Source organism: Tamandua tetradactyla, chromosome 9 (assembly GCF_023851605.1).
Source record: "Tamandua tetradactyla isolate mTamTet1 chromosome 9, mTamTet1.pri, whole genome shotgun sequence".
Taxonomy (NCBI): Eukaryota; Metazoa; Chordata; class Mammalia; order Pilosa; family Myrmecophagidae; genus Tamandua; species Tamandua tetradactyla.
Window position 1 is genome coordinate 53,282,585 of NC_135335.1, and position 15,890 is coordinate 53,298,474.

A 15,890-nucleotide genomic window follows, 5' to 3' on the forward strand; every position below is an offset into this window, starting at 1 on the left:
GCATTGGCAAGCACTTTTGCAGGTGGCAAATTTAAAGTTAAACTTGATACATCACAAGCCAGTCTCATAGTTTCAGTGTCAACAGGTATAAGCCTTTGCTTTTCTTTTTCTTAGAAATATTTCCTTTACTTGATTCAAGCTAGGCCTAGATAGAAAAAGAATGTCTTCTAAAAAGAAAAAAAAAGTTTTTACTTATAAGTGGGAATGCAGAGGGGAGCACCTAATGTGTAGAGGACATGATGCCGGACACAGAGGAACTGGTGCCCTGGGTGCTCTGAAGAGCTAGTGTCTCCAAGGAAATAGCTTCTGCTCAGGTTGAGGAATTAGGAGGTGCATGTAGGAGACATTCAGGTAAAGGGCAAGTACTAGATGCCAGCAGGGGCTTACAATGACAACAGTCTGCTTGCTCTTTAGGGAGCAGTTACCTTAAACTATGCAGAGCAGTCATAAGGGTATCTGAAAGGCAGGAACCGCAGATAAGAGAAGCTGCTTGAGACAGTCGCCTCTATTGCCTTTGCTAGCTAAGGAGGACTATGCTGAGGACTCGATAAAGTGAAGGAGTAAAATAGGTGGAGTGGGTGAGTCAGTGTGTGAGCAAGTGAAGGAATGCACAACAGACATTTCCAGTTACTTATTAGCTGTGACAACTACTTCACCTGAGAAAGGCTGTGGCCTGTAAGTCTCCATAATAAATGCCAGTGAATATTAGGTGAATTGAGATAATGTGCTTTTAGTCAGTACACTTATTTAATAAGTGTACTTAAAATGACATTATTTAATAAATGTTACTTATTGAAGAAAAAATTATAAGCTTTATGCCTGAATCAAACTAAGCATCCATAAACATCATGCCTTCATTTTTTCTTTGGCATCAAGTTCCAAACAGAATCAAGTTTTAGAGTTCCCCACCCAGGAGTTCAAAGGGAACTTTACGTTTACTGGGCTTTTTATTATGATGGACTCGTAAAGCATTCTGACCAAAGGTGAATTTTAATCAGCGTTGTTTACATTCAGAGAGACATTATTTGGGGTGGCAGAGTGTTTCTCCATGCCCTTCAGCCATAGGTTTTCCAACTTTTAATTCAAAGAGAAACATCAGTTAATATCTACCCAGTCTCCTACTATGTTCAGTTCTTTTCATGCCAAACTTCTTGTCATTTAGGCTAGGAAGTGTAACCTAGAAATAGAAAATGCTAAGAGCGAGTGTTTGGATTTGTGTTGGAAGAGGGAGGAAGAGAGCCTGGAAGCAGAAGCGAGGAGGTACCCTCTCCTTTCTTAGGTGGGGTCGAGTTGGAATTCTGTTGTGAGGCAGAAGGTTGAGGACATTTGCTGGCTCTGTTAAATTGCTCGATACACATGTGCAGTCAGCCAGATGCACGTGCTGAAGAGCTGGCACAGTCACACCAAGGGCTGGAGTACACGTTTTGGAGAGTATGTCATCTGGACATGCATCCACTTGAAAAGTTCCCATTTGCTAAGGGAAACCATGTGGTTTGATGGTCAGGGTCCTGAAGCTTGGGTTCCAGTTGCATGATGGCTCTCCACATCCTGGCAATGACCAGGACCTTTATCTGGTCTCCTGCCTCCTTCTCCTGTCTGCAGAACCAGTGGAGCTCTATGCAAGCCTTAGCATGTCTGTGCACCTGTTCCATAAATTGCATTATATAGATTAAAAATGTTATGCTCTGAGTTGCATTATCATTTCAGACCATTAAGATAATATTAAAACACACTTACTGTGCTTAGAAGTTTATGCGTACATACATGTATGTGCATACACCGCATCTACACACAAATGACATCTTGAGGGATTTGGCCAAGATCACATTTGACTTCAGGGAAGGAATACAGATTTGAAGTTATTCTTTGTAACAAGCATTCTGCCAGGAAATCTGTACAATTTATGAAGAAGGTTCTATTATCAATGCCATTTTATAGGTGAGGAAACTGAGTCTCAGGCAGAGAAGTAATTTTCCCAGTATCTATTGCTTGTGAGTGACAGAGCCAAGACTGTGGCTGCCCAGGTCCCCTGATTCCACCTGTGTGCTGTCCCTACCATGGGGGATGCTTCATGCTTCTCCAGAAGCCTCCATTAGACTCAGGACATCAGGTGCCCCCTGTAGTTGCCATCACTATCCCAAGGGTATAATTTCCCACCAGGTGACACTGGCTGTGGCCCCTTTGAGGGAGTTTCATTCCTTGACTGCCACTGACTGTACAACCTGAAATAATTGACACGATCTCTGAAGATGCTTGGGCGTTCGTCATTCAGGATATGTAACTAGTAATACGTAAATTCCTGCTGAGGTACATGAATCACTTGAGAAAGTGCTATGGAAATGTTAAAAGCATCTGACATTTAATATAATTTTCAAATCCAGTTTAATCTACGAATATGTTTATATGTGGGTATTTGGATCAGTGGTGCAGTTTATTTGGTCAGCAAACATGGATGGAGAGCCTGTTATGGGCCAGTGATGCCTGTTATGCCCTGAGGCTGTAAGGAGGGATAGGAACAGTCTCAGTCCTTTAGAAGCTTAGAGGCTAATGGGGAAGCAAGGAGAAAATGTGATAATTATGTTATTATATGGGGCAATAACCACGTTGAATAAAGTGCCATGGTGCTTAGGAGCAAAACAGAAATGCATCTGCTATACATAAAATGAGTAGTAGTTATAAATTCTTATTTTTAGATTGCTGAATACCAGCCTTATCTTAAAAATGTGTTCTAGCCATTCTTGGATGACTCCGTAATGCTAATGTCAAATATCGCTGTGTGGCACTTTTAGGCTGATGTACCAGCATCTGCTGTACTACACTTGTGGGCATGGCATGGTTGGAAGCACAGCCTGTGAAGCGGTCGTGCTGAGATGTTGGGGGGCATCGGAACCACTTGGGGAGTGGCCGGAGCCTGGCATCCAGGCTGCTCACGCAGAACCCACCAGGGCAGGCTTTAGGTCGTTGCATTGTGCCGAGTACCTTCCAGATGGTTATGGTGCGCCACAGAGTCTGTGACTCACTGCTAGAAAATGTTTCAAGATACACTAATCCACAAGTTCACCAACGTTGTGACTTTGAATTCTTTAGAGACATAGGCACAAGTGGTGGGAGATTTATCTAGAACAAATGCTGCAACATGATACATCCATTCCATGTTCAGGTCTGGTGCCAGCCAGGAGGGGTCCTTTGGGATTTTGTTTTTATCACACTCTCCGCAGGGCAGCCTCCCATCCATGATGTCAGCCTGAAAGCTTTCCATAGTATGACCCACTTCCCCTGCCATATGGTTACCCTGGCCTTGATTAATTGCTTTTAATAGAACTGCAGAGAATGGGTGGAGGCTAAAATGACTAACTTTGCATCACCCTTGGTACTGATCAGGAATTTTTCAGAAATCTGACAATGTTTGCATGCCAAATTTCCATGGATACACCCTTCATGCATGCTTGGGTTACACCATCGCATGGGTTCCTCCTGGATTCTGGCATCAGGGTCAGATTCCAGAGCTGGCTTTATGACCCGGGCCAGTTTCCCCTCTAATCCTCAGCCTCCTCATCATTGTATAATACCTACTTCATGGGGTTTACATTATTTTGCCTGGGCTGCATAACCCAGCCAACATAACCAACATCGTACAGGCTAGTTGATTTAAATGACAGGAATTTATTGTCTTGGAGTTGTGGAGGCTGGAAGTCCAAAATCAAGAGGTCATTAGGACCATGCTTCTTCATAAATGGGACAGTTTGTTACCTGCCTCTCCCCTGGCTTCTGGTGGGTTGCGGCAATCCATGGTATGCCTTGGCTTGTGGCATAACTCATTCTCTGCCTCCATCACGTGGCTCTCTCTCTCTCTCTCACTCACTGTGTACAGATTCCCTCTTCTTGTAAGGACCCGAGTCATATTGAACCAAGGGCCCACCCTAATCTAGTTTGGCCTCATCTTAACTGATCACATCTTCAATAATCTTTACATACATGTTCACATTCACAGGATTGTAGCTTAGGGCTTGAACATGTCTTTTGAGGGGAAATGGTTTAGTCCATATCAGGATTATCCTGAGCATTATGTTAGAGAATGTAAGTAATACGCTTAATGTCATATCTGTAATATAGTGAGTGTTCATGAATGTTAGTTCTTAGTTTTAATGATATTAAAGAGCTCTAAGCAAATCAGTTAGTGCAAAAGTGTGCCTTCAGCCTCAGTAGGAAGTAAAGACTCTCCAGTCGCTTTTGCAGCCCACTACTGCCCTGTTGGTATCTTCCCTGTCCCTGTAGCCTGCCTTCCACTCACTCATCATGGGACTCTTGGCTGCAGCTTGGGACTGGGATCCAGTAACCACCTTGTCCCTCTTTGCATTCTCTCTCTTGTACCCTTACCCTTCTCATTCATTTGAGATCCTGCTCTCAGGGAATGCATATAGTAATTGAAAGCCAAACATTAATGGCCAATAAGAGCTTGGCTTTGGGGGAACACATTTGCCTTATAAGGAAGGTCTCTGAGACCAAACAAAGCTTCTCCCAAAGTAGTGCCTTCTGCTCTTTTGGGAGAGTGGAAGACAGCCATGCATGATTCTTCTGAAGTCAAAGTTTTAGGAAGTTAAGGGGAAGAGGTGAACTTGGTAAGGGCACATCAGACCATATGACTCACTGCTCAGGTCAGTGTGATTCTCATAAGTAGGTACAGGGTTAAAGATCTCCCCAAGTGTCAGTAAGGGGGTTCTGACTGACGTTATAATATTGGAAGCTCCTCCAGAGGATCCAGCTCAGGTTTCTACAGCCACTGTACCTTGGGATGGCCCAGTATACTAAAGTCAAGGCTGAAGCCCTCAAGCATGCTGATTTTCACTCAACATACCAGGTGCAGCTTCAGTCCCACAGGTAAATGCACCCTATGCATAGCCACCCATTGAGGGTTGTAGAGCTACTCCCTGCAAATGGGACTTAGGAAATCAGATCAAGCACTGTCCATCTGTCCCTGCTTCAAGTCGTACAGCTCTCGAATGAGAATGAGCCACACCAATGGGAATAGGGACCCTATGTCAGCACCACCATGGATTTCTGCCCAAGCAGGGCAGGAGGGTTTGCTGTAGTAGCTGTCACCCTTGTATTTTGTTAGGCATCACCTTCACCTGAGGAGGCTCATTTAAAAGCTCAAAGTCTGTATCTCTCTTTTCTGAGTCAATAATTCCTGGCTTAGAGCCTGACATCTGTATTTCTAATAAATATCACTGGAAATTCTAACAATCCCTGGTGAACAGAAATGACTATAGAGAGAAGGAAGTAGTATAAAGTAGTTAAGCTTTATCAAGAAGATCACAATTGAGTTGCCCCTCACTACCTTACCAGAAATGCTTTCCCATGACTAAACCATCTTAGGAGACATCTGGATATTGTCTCTGCTTTGATAGGGTTTACACTCTGAAGGGTTTACACTCTGAAGCAACTTGATGAATCATCTGTTCTTTAGAAAAGGTCTGTGAACATCTAAAGATTTCACATTTGGGCTGTTATAACTTTTTATTTTTACCCAACTAATAATCTTGACATATGTTTGTTGGAAAGTATGAAATAATTTAAGCTTCCCTTTATTTTGAAAGAAGTGTTTCTCTTTCTTGCAGTTTTGGCATGGTCCACGATGGAGAAGGAAACATGTGCAAGAAATCTGAGGGCAACATAATGTCCCCTACTCTGGCAGGACGCAATGGGGTCTTCTCCTGGTCACCCTGCAGTCGCCAGTACCTGCACAAATTTTTAAGGTATGAATTCCTCAACCAGTCTTGTGTTTTCTCTGTGTCTTTGCAAGCTTATTCCCTGGTTAGCCTAATCCTGCTGAGACAGTCCAAGTACCCACAGGTCTGGTGGCTCATCTTTGCCAAGATGATTCTAGTTTGATGGTGTTCATGAAACACTTTCTTACAGCATCGAGGCCTGCCAGCTTAGCCTGACATTGTTTGACTTTTAAACCCAAAAGAAACCAATAAAGACATTTACCATGAAATATTTGTCACTAGCATTTAATTTTCACTTCTATAATTAGATATAAATAAGTAGGAAGATCTGACATGCATGCATCTGTGTCTGCAAGGATAAAGCATGTCTGGTGGCTTGGAGCTGTATGTACCTCAGAAAATCATGTTCTTAAAGCTAATCCATTCTTGTGGGTAGAAAACTATTGTAAGTTCGACCTTTTGATGAGGTTACTTCAGGGAAATAATCCTCTTGTGGGAGTCCTTTATAAAAGAATGAAATTCAGACAAAGAGAGAGGAAGCCATGGGAGCAAGAAAACCCAGAAGAGAAGGGAGAAAAGAAGAGATGATGTCATGTGCCTTGCCATGTGACAGAGGACCCAAGGCAGCCGTCTTTGGGAAGAAAGCATTGCCTTAATGATTTCTTGATTTGAACATTTTTCTCACCTCAAAACTGTAAGCTAATAAGTTCCTGTTATTAAAAGCCAACCCATTTTATGGGGTATCTGCTTTCAGCAGCCTAGCAAACTGAAACAACCACTGTTTCTTTCTTTCTTTTTCACAAAATGCATTTTCTTTTAGAAAAAAATTCCATTTTTATTGGAAAAAGTTGAGTGTAAATTTTAATATGAATCTCAAATCCTGTAATTTTAAGAATTACTTTTAAATAATTTTATTATAAGATTAATTTCTATGGTGTTTAGAACACTGGGGAGGTGACCCCTCAGGAAGAGATAGTAGATTTTAAATTGTGGAAGATAGAAGGGACTTGGAGAAATGTCCTCAAATGTGCTGGTCAAATAGACTGTCCCTCAAATCTTAGTGACTTAAAATTTAGCATTTGGTTTGAGCCTTAAACCAAAACTTTATATTTGGCACGTCATACTCGAGTGTGGGTCTGTGGGAGACTGTGCTCCATGCAATCATTCAGAGGCCTAGTTTCCTTCCATCCTCTGGATTTTCCCTCAGCTACGATTTAGTTCTCTTCTGTGGCCAGATGGTGCATGTGGAACTGAGAGCACTGGAGGGTGTGCAGGCCAAGGGGTGCATTTATGGAAGTCGGAATTCATCAATGGCTTCCCAATGTGCAAGGGGGCTGAGAAATGTTCTCTGTGTGTTTGCTCTGGAAGAGAAGGACGCAGGAGTAAAGAAGGCCACCCATGGTTCATTACCAACCTCAAGTTGTATCACAGTAACTGAAGCCTGGAAGGTCTAAGCTAAAAATGAGTGGCAGAACTGAGAGTGGAGCCTTAGCACTCCAGACCCCAGAGCCAACCTCTGCCCACCACTCCAAAGGATGATGGAAACCAGCAGAAGAAAAGCCGTACTTTGGCAGTCATAGCCATCACTTTTATTTTTATCTGCGGGTACTTAACGAAATTACTTAGTTCAAATACTAAAAAGAAATGGGGAGATTCCTTATTTGTTTAGAAATCAGCTTTTATCTCTTTAAAGATGACTAATCTGTGAAAATTGCACAGGCATGCTATACAAAATGCCCCCACATACATGGACATAGAATGGACACCATGTCCTGGACTCATATGAACTCTTCCATTCGGGGCACAGTCTTCTGGAACCAAACGGCACTGACAGATGGTGCTCTCGTAGAAGACACACCAATTTCCATCTTCGCTATTTAGGGAATGGTATTAATTCTTTGGCCCCAGATAAGAGATGAGGGCTAAGGGCACATTTATTCATTGGACCAAGATGTATTTTGCGGCACATAGAAAGAGTGTGCTCGCCGTCTAACAGACTCTCAATAACCAGCCGATTCATGGAGATAAAGAATATGCTTCCTCAGTTCAAATATACACCAAGGTTGCCAGGAAATAAAGGCTAGTGGGCTGCTATGATTAGTTTTCAATTAATGTCATTCAAATTTTTCAAAAGAGCACAGTTCTGAGATTGTCACATTCGTTAAAGGAAGTATAGGAATTTTCAGTTCTACTTTAATTGTATACAATTCTACTCTAATAAAGCCTGCCATACCTTCAGAGTTTAGGGCAGTTTGTCACAGAAAACACAAAACAATTAAGTAGAAATAGAAAGTTTGATCAAGAGGAAAAGCAAATGAAAGTAAAAAAAAAAAAAATGAGGACCAGAGAAGGCACAAAGATTTATAAGTCATAATGAACTACTTACCTGTAATATTGAGGCAGTAGGAACTTTTGAAAAACCAAAGCAAGAAAAAAGATAGAGTCTTTTCCTATTAACTGAAAATAGGGCAAATACCAATATTTTAAGGAAAGCAAAGCTTTTAGTAGGCATGGAATCCTTCAAAGGGACTTCTCTAAAAATAATAAAATTGAATATATGTATATATAGAAATAGAAATAGTAAAATGCATGCATTTAAAAATATATGTATTATCATTTTAGGCATTTCTTTACATTTACATAATACACTATTATGTTGTCTTTACAAATTTATATTTATATGCTGGATCCCCTTTTTCTTCTTAGTTATATATAAAATAGACTATGTGTCAATGATGTCATATAAGGAGTGTTTATAAACATTAGTACAAAATCAAAAAAGAGAAAATGTGATAGGAGGTGCCACAGTGTGTACATGTGTTTATCTAATGACATGCATGTGTCCTCCCACTTCTGTCCCTCTGCATCTCTTTGGACCCAACCTGGGTCCCAAGACATGAGGATCCTGTTACTTCTGCCAGCGTGACGGCGGCAGGACCACATGTAGATGTGGCTGCATAATAGGTGGTATTTAAAACACCTCAGCAACACCCAACAAGTTCCCCGGTTAGCAGGCTGGAGAGCTGTCTTCCAAGTCTTGGCAGTTTATATTACATAATGCTCTTCTAGTCAAAACTAAGAATGAAGGAGGCAGTGTTTTCTTCAGCCCTAGTCCACCTTGTGGGTGCCACTCTGTTCAGCTGACCTCTCTGGATTGTCCCACTGGGCTCCTACTTTGCATTCTACCTTTTTTTAAAGAGGCCTTTTTCCCCCTTTTGCACACATTAAGTTGTCTTGATTCGAGAATACTCTTTGAGTGGGATCATGCCAGTATTTTTGTTAGGTTGACTCCATTTATTATTTGGACAGCTCCTCCCACGATTGCCTGTAGCAGTGACCTACCACTGGTTTACTTTCCCTGCCACCTCAGCCAGAACGTCTTGTAACAGGTTCCAGTGAGCTAGCATCTTCACCACCAGCCTTGAGGATTGCAGTCCTTTCCATAATCTTAAACTGGGATATAACTCCATCAAGTTATTTTACCACTTGAAGGAAGGATGACCATTTGCGTATTTGATGCCACTCAGAATTTTGTGGACAATCATTGTATTGTGTATTGTAAGAATATGCATTTGATTATTTTTCTTTTATTTCTGTTACATGAAAAGGCAGTGTGAGCATCCTTTAACGCCTGACCGTGACACATTGCAGTGCCTATAACATTTGTTATGCCCCATATGGCATTCTCATAGACTCACGAGGGTGGGGGGTGGTAGCTACTTCTTACAGTTGTTGAAATTATTTTTCATGTATAGAGGCTCTGCTTTCTGTTCTAAAGAAGAGAATTCTCTCTAGGTCTATGATGCTCTTGTGTGTATTAACAAGGAGAATTTGGAGTTTTCTATATCCCAAATCTTCTTATAATTTTCTAGATTCTTTTTCAAAATTTTGTATCTCTTTTTCTGCCTCCTGGTTATGATGAGTATAATAAGCATTTTTAATTTTTTGAAATAAACTCTGACAACTTAGAAAATGAGAGCTTGCAAACTTGGGTGTGTAAGGAGAATCCACATCACAAAAGAGTCCAGAAAAACTTTTGAAACTGCCAAGAAATATAGGAAAATTCATGGAAAGAAAAAGTTACATATTTAGAGAAGAGTTTATTTTGTGGACATTGCATGTGGACTGTTCTCTTCAAATCAGAATATGGTCCTAAAGTGATTAAGATTATGGAATTAAAACTCATTTTTTCTGTGATTCAGGGGTAACCAAACTGTATGCTGAATTTTTGTCTTTTTTTTGTTAGTGAAGTTGTGGGTTTACAGAACAATCGTGCATAAACTACAGGATTTCCTTATACCCCCCATTATCATTAACCCCTTCTTTTTGTATGGTACATTTGTTACAATTAATGGAAGCACATTTTTATAATTGTGCTATTAACTATATTCCATAATTCAATTTAGGGTTGACTATTTGTGCATTGCATTTTCATGAATTTTTAAAAATTTTTTATCCTATTACCATATATATAACCTAATACTTTCCCTTTTATCCACATTCAGGTATATATTTCAGTACTACTGATTACTTTCACAATATTGTACTATCATCACTACTCTCCATTAACCAAAACATTTCCTTCATTCCAAATAGGAACTCTGTACATTTTAGGCCTTTAAGTTTTTGTGCTAATGAGTAAACTCTTCTGTAGCAATTCTGTAATAAAACTTCATTTTTAGGGATTTTTCTTAATTTTTAGATCACATGAAAATGAATAAAATTTAGCATAGCCAGAAGTTTGTTTTCCTGAAAGAGTAAATTTCCCACTAAAGCCTTTCATTGTTAAATTCCCTGTCAAAGTTTATTCTATGTGAAGTGACCAGTTGCAAATTGGACTCTTCTACAGTGTATTGATGCTTATTTTTACATAGATTAATAAATCCTAGTCTGTGTTCTTTGATGTTTGCTGGCTTCCTGATCTCTCAGTATCAAAATGCTCTTATATTCTCTACCAATTAGGTGGCTGTTTAGGTATGATCCCCAAAATGAGTAAGGATAAATGGCCAAGTTTTAAAGATGACTCTGCCCTCCATACTTAGCAAACCAGCATTTGATACATGGCAAAAAACATGTAAGAAGGAAACTCAATTGGCCTGACACTGTCACAAAAATTTTTCTCCATTCATCCTGTAATTATGAAAAGTCCTGTTTGTTGAGAGTAAATTCATCAATCCAGTCAATAAAGTAGTATGTCATTTCCTATTAATAGGCATGGACCTCATCTTAATTACTCATGTCTACATCTGGGAGGCCTACGATTTAAGGAAATTTTAGCTCATGACTAAATTTAATGTCAGCATGGGCTCATCTTCAATTTAAATTTTAAATATTTACATCATGTCCTACTGATCAGTGAATATGCCTACCCTCAAGCCTTGTGTGTATAAATCAAAACATGAGCTCTGAATGCAGGGAAAAGGAAGTTTGGGGGCTGCCCACTTCCCCTGCCATAACCCATACCACCTGTTATTATCAATGAGAAAAAATTGATTTGACCTGAGAGTCCACTAAGCATAGTGGAAAATTTTTTACCTATTATGTGCACCTGATTTTTATATAATGTGCAAGAAGTCAAGATTCGTTTTGTCCATTTTGTCCATATGGCTATTTGAGTAGAGCGTTTGCAGAATGGCTACAGTGCTTTTCCTTTTTGTACCTACATTCTTTGGCAGGCCCACCCTAACTCAGCATCTCAGAATTTGGAGACAGCAGTTAAAATGTAGGAGTAAATGTGACTGCTATAAGAGCTTCTTCAATAGCTAGTATATATATATATTTTTTTTTAATTTTTAAATTTTTAAAAAATATAACAACACATAAACACAAACATTCTTACCATATGATCATTCCATTCTTGGTATATAATCAATAACTCATAATATCATCACATAGTTGCATATTCATCACTGCAATCACTTCTTAGAACTTTTGCATCAATCCAGAAAAAGAAATAAAAAGAAAAAAAAAATTCGTACATACCATACCCCCTCCCCAACGATGATCATCAGCATTTCAATGTATTAGATTTATTTTAACGTTTGTTCCCCCTGTTATTTATTTATTTTTAATCCTTGTGTTTTACTCATCTGTCGATAAGGTAGATAAAAGGAGGGTCAAACCCAAGATTATCACAATCACACAGTCACATTGCAAGAGCTATATCATTATACAATCATCTTCAAGAAACATGGCTACTGGAGCAGAGCTCTACATTTTCAGGCACTTTCCTCCAGCCTCTCTATTACACCTTAACTGAAAAGGTGATTATCTATATAACACGTAAGAATTACCTCCAGGATAACCTCTCGACTTTGTTTGAAATCTCTCACCCAGTAGCATTTTATTTTTGTCTCATTTCTCTCTTACCCCTTTTGGTCGAGAAGGTTTTCTCAATCCCTTGATGCTAAATCCCAGCTCATTCCAGGATTTCTGTTCCACATTTCCAGGAAGGTCCACACCCCGGGAGTCATGTCCCACATAGAGAGGGGGAGGGCAGTGAGTTTGTTCGTCGTGTGGGCTGAGAGAGAGAGAGGCCACATCTGAGCAACAAAAGAGATTCTCTGGGGGTGACTCTTAGGCCTAATTTTAAGTAGGCTTAGCCTATCCTTTGCAGGGATAAGTTTCATATGAACAAACCCCAAGATTGAGGGCTCGGCCTATTTCTTTGGTTGTCCCCACTGCTTGTGAGAATATCAGGAATTCTCCACATGGGAAAGTTGAATTTTCCCCCTTTCTCACCATTCCCCCAAGGGGACTTTACAAATACTTTTTTATTCATTTACCTAGTGAATAATTTGCTATTAGTATGTAGCTACTGTAACAGATTAAGAAGTTCTCCTTTATTTTGAGTTTGCTAAGTGCTTTCATTTTGAATGAGTGGTCATCTTTATCACATTTGTTTTTGTGTATCTATTAAGGCAATTTTATGACTTTTCTCATTTATTCTCTTAATATAGGGAATTAATTTTTCTCTCTAATAAACACAACTTGGTAAAGATGTATTACCCTTCCTTATATTACTGAACCTTATTTGGTAATATTTTCTTCGGAATACTTGCATTCTGTGTTCATGGGGTTGTCTTATGATTTTCATTTTTTGGAATGTCCTCATTAAATTTTAACTTTAAAGCTATGCTGACCTGGTAAAACAAGTTGGAAAGTGGATTTTTTTCACATTTCTTCTGTGTTCTGTTAAACTTGCTTTACATATTCTGATGCTGTGTTACTCTATACATACACAATTGCAATTGTAATGTATTCCTCTTTTACTTTCTCTTTTAAACTTGAAATATCCATAATTAGTCACAGTTCTTGGCTTGAAATAAACAGTGTCTGCTATCATTACAGCCTTGCCAGATTTATTTTGATTACAGTTCTCAGGGCATATCTTCTTATTTTCAAAATCCTGTATTTGACAAGAGTTGTTTTACACAGTTTCAGTTTATATTTATTTTGTTTTGTTTTATTTATTCATTTTGACACTTTTCATCTTTAATTAGGATACTTAGTCTGTTTGCATTTTAGGGTATTATTAATATATTTTCATTTAGATTTTTCTTAGTTCCTTTATTTTTGTCCTACCAGTTCCATGTTACTTTGCCCCTATTTCTATCACTTTTTCGGTTAACAAGTATTTTTATTAGCCTCTTTCCATTTATTGATTTGTTAGAGATGCATTTGTTAATGATTCTTTCATGACTACCCTAAAAAAAGTACAATTTGCCTCTGTAATTCATTTTTATTTTTATTTATTTATTTTTTTTATTTTGTAGGATTTGGTGATTTATTTTAAGTATTGTTTTGTTCCGTTTTTTTTTAGCGTAACCATAGGCATATTTAAATAATTATCCATATAATCATTGTAAAGCCTGTGTTTATGCAGTAAGTTTCATAAACAAATTTAAAATTAAGGCAGCAAGGAAAAAGTCTACATATTTCAGATCGCAAAGTTCTTAAGTTCTATATATTAAAAACTAATTTAGATACCATTTGATCAGCTGTCAAAACTGTGAATGTTCTCAAGATATCAAATAGAAAGTTCTTATAAAACATCTGCTTTGCTATAATAATGACCTACGTTACTAAATATTTTCCTTATTTCAGGAAAATATGAAGATACAAATATTTTTGCAATTAACATATGGAAGTCTTAACCAACTAAGATGGATATCTTGGCTAGCTTATCCATAGGCATATTTAAAATAATATCTAAGCAATCATCATAAAGCCTGTCTGTACAATATGTTTCATAAACAAATTTAAAATCAAAGCAAGGACAGGAAAAAGATTCTATAAGTACAGATAGCAGAGTTACTTGAATTCTGAATATTAAACAGTATCTTAAATACCATTTGATAAATTATCAAAACTGTGTGCGTTCTCAAAATATCAAGTAAAAAGTTATTACAAGTATCAGCTTTGCTATAGTAATGAGCTATGTTACTAAATATTTTCAAATTTTTGATTTCAGGAATTTATTTCTTCTGATATTACTATAACTGCATGTCGTTTTTTTAACTTTTTTTGTTGTAAAATATAACATATATATGTATACATCCAAAGAAAAAGAAAAAAAGCAATAATTTTCAAAGCCTACTTCAACAAGCAGCTACAGAACAGTTCCCAGAGTTTGTCATGGGCCACCATGCCCTCAACTCAGATTTTTTCTCCTAACTGCTCCAAAACACTGGTGGCTTTATCAGAATCGTAGTAATGGAATCATACAGTATCTGTCCTTTTATGTCTGACTTATTTCACTCAGTATTTTGTCCTCAACGTTCATCCATGTTGTCATAGATTTCAGGAAATCATTTTGTCTAAATGCTGCATAATGTTCCATTGTAAATATATACCACATTTTGTTTATCCACTCGTCTGTTGATGGGACCTGGATTGTCTTCATCTTTTGGCAATTGTAAATAATGCCGCTATGAACATTGGTGTGCAAATATCTGTTCGCATCACTGCCCTCAATTCTTCTGGGTATATACCGAGTATTGGTGTTGCCGGGTCATAGGGCAACTCAATATTTAGTTTTCTGAGGAATCCCCAAACTGATTTCCACGGTTACTGAACTTTTTACCTTCCCACTAACTGTGAATAAGTGTTCCAATTTCTTTCATCCTCCCCAACATTTATAGTTTCCTGTTTGTTTAATAGCAGTTATTCTTACAGGTGTGAGGTGGTATCTCATTGTCATCTTAATTTGCATTTCTCTGATAGTCAGTGAAGATGAGCAGCTCTTCATATGCTTTTTAGCTGTCTGTATTTGCTTTTCAGAAAAGTGCCTGTTCATTTCCTCTGCCCATTTTATAACTGGGTTGTTTGTTCTTTTGTTGGTGAGCTTTATGTGCACAGGATATCAAGCCTTTTTCTAATATGTGGTTTGTAAATATTTTCTCCCATTGAGTTGGCTGCCTCTTCACCTTTTTAACAGTGTCCTTTGAGGCACAGAAGCTCTTGATCATAAGGAGTTTCCATTTGCCTATTTTTTCTTTCACAGCTTGTGCTTTAAGTGTAAACTTTAAGAAGCTACCTCCTATTACTAGATCTTGAAGATGTTTCTTTACATTTTTTTTCAAGTATTTTTTTGGTACTGGCTTTTAAATTTAGGTCTTTGATTCATTTTGAATTAATTTTTGTACGGGGTATAAGATGGTGTCCTCTTGCCCATTTATTGGAAAGACTCTTCTGTCCCAATTCAGTGGATTTGGGGGCCTTACCAGAGATCAGATGTCCATAAATTTGGTGGTCAGTCTCTGCACTCTCAATTCGGTTCCACTGGTCAATCCTTCTGTCTTTGTGCCAGTCCCACACTGTTTTGACCACTGTGGCTTTATAGTAAGCTTTGAAGTCAGTAAGTGATAGACCTCCCAATTCGCTCTTCTTTTTTAGGATATCTTTAGCTGTTTGAGGTCTCTTTCCCTTCCATATAAGTTTGATAACCAATTTTTCCATGTCTTCAAAGTAGGTTGTTGGGATTTTTATTGGAATTGCATTGAATCTGAAGATCAGTTTGGGAAGAATTGATATCTTAACAATATTCAACCTTCCTATCCTATCTTTCCATCTATTTAGGTCATTTTTAAATTTCTTTTAGCAATTTTTTGTAATTTTCTGTATATAAGTCCTTGATATCCCTGATTAGGCTTATTCCTA

The 15,890-nt window shown here is 38.3% G+C and overlaps 1 protein-coding gene across 1 annotated transcript in view; it reads left to right on the plus strand.

Moving 5' to 3' along the window:
• Positions 1–15,890, plus strand: part of ADAMTS16 (ADAM metallopeptidase with thrombospondin type 1 motif 16) — a 170,214-nt gene that overhangs the window by 43,809 nt on the left and 110,515 nt on the right. The window contains exon 7 of the mRNA XM_077115112.1: positions 5,619–5,756. Within this exon, the coding sequence (XP_076971227.1) occupies positions 5,619–5,756 (138 nt within the window). The remainder of the gene's footprint in view (positions 1–5,618; positions 5,757–15,890) is intronic.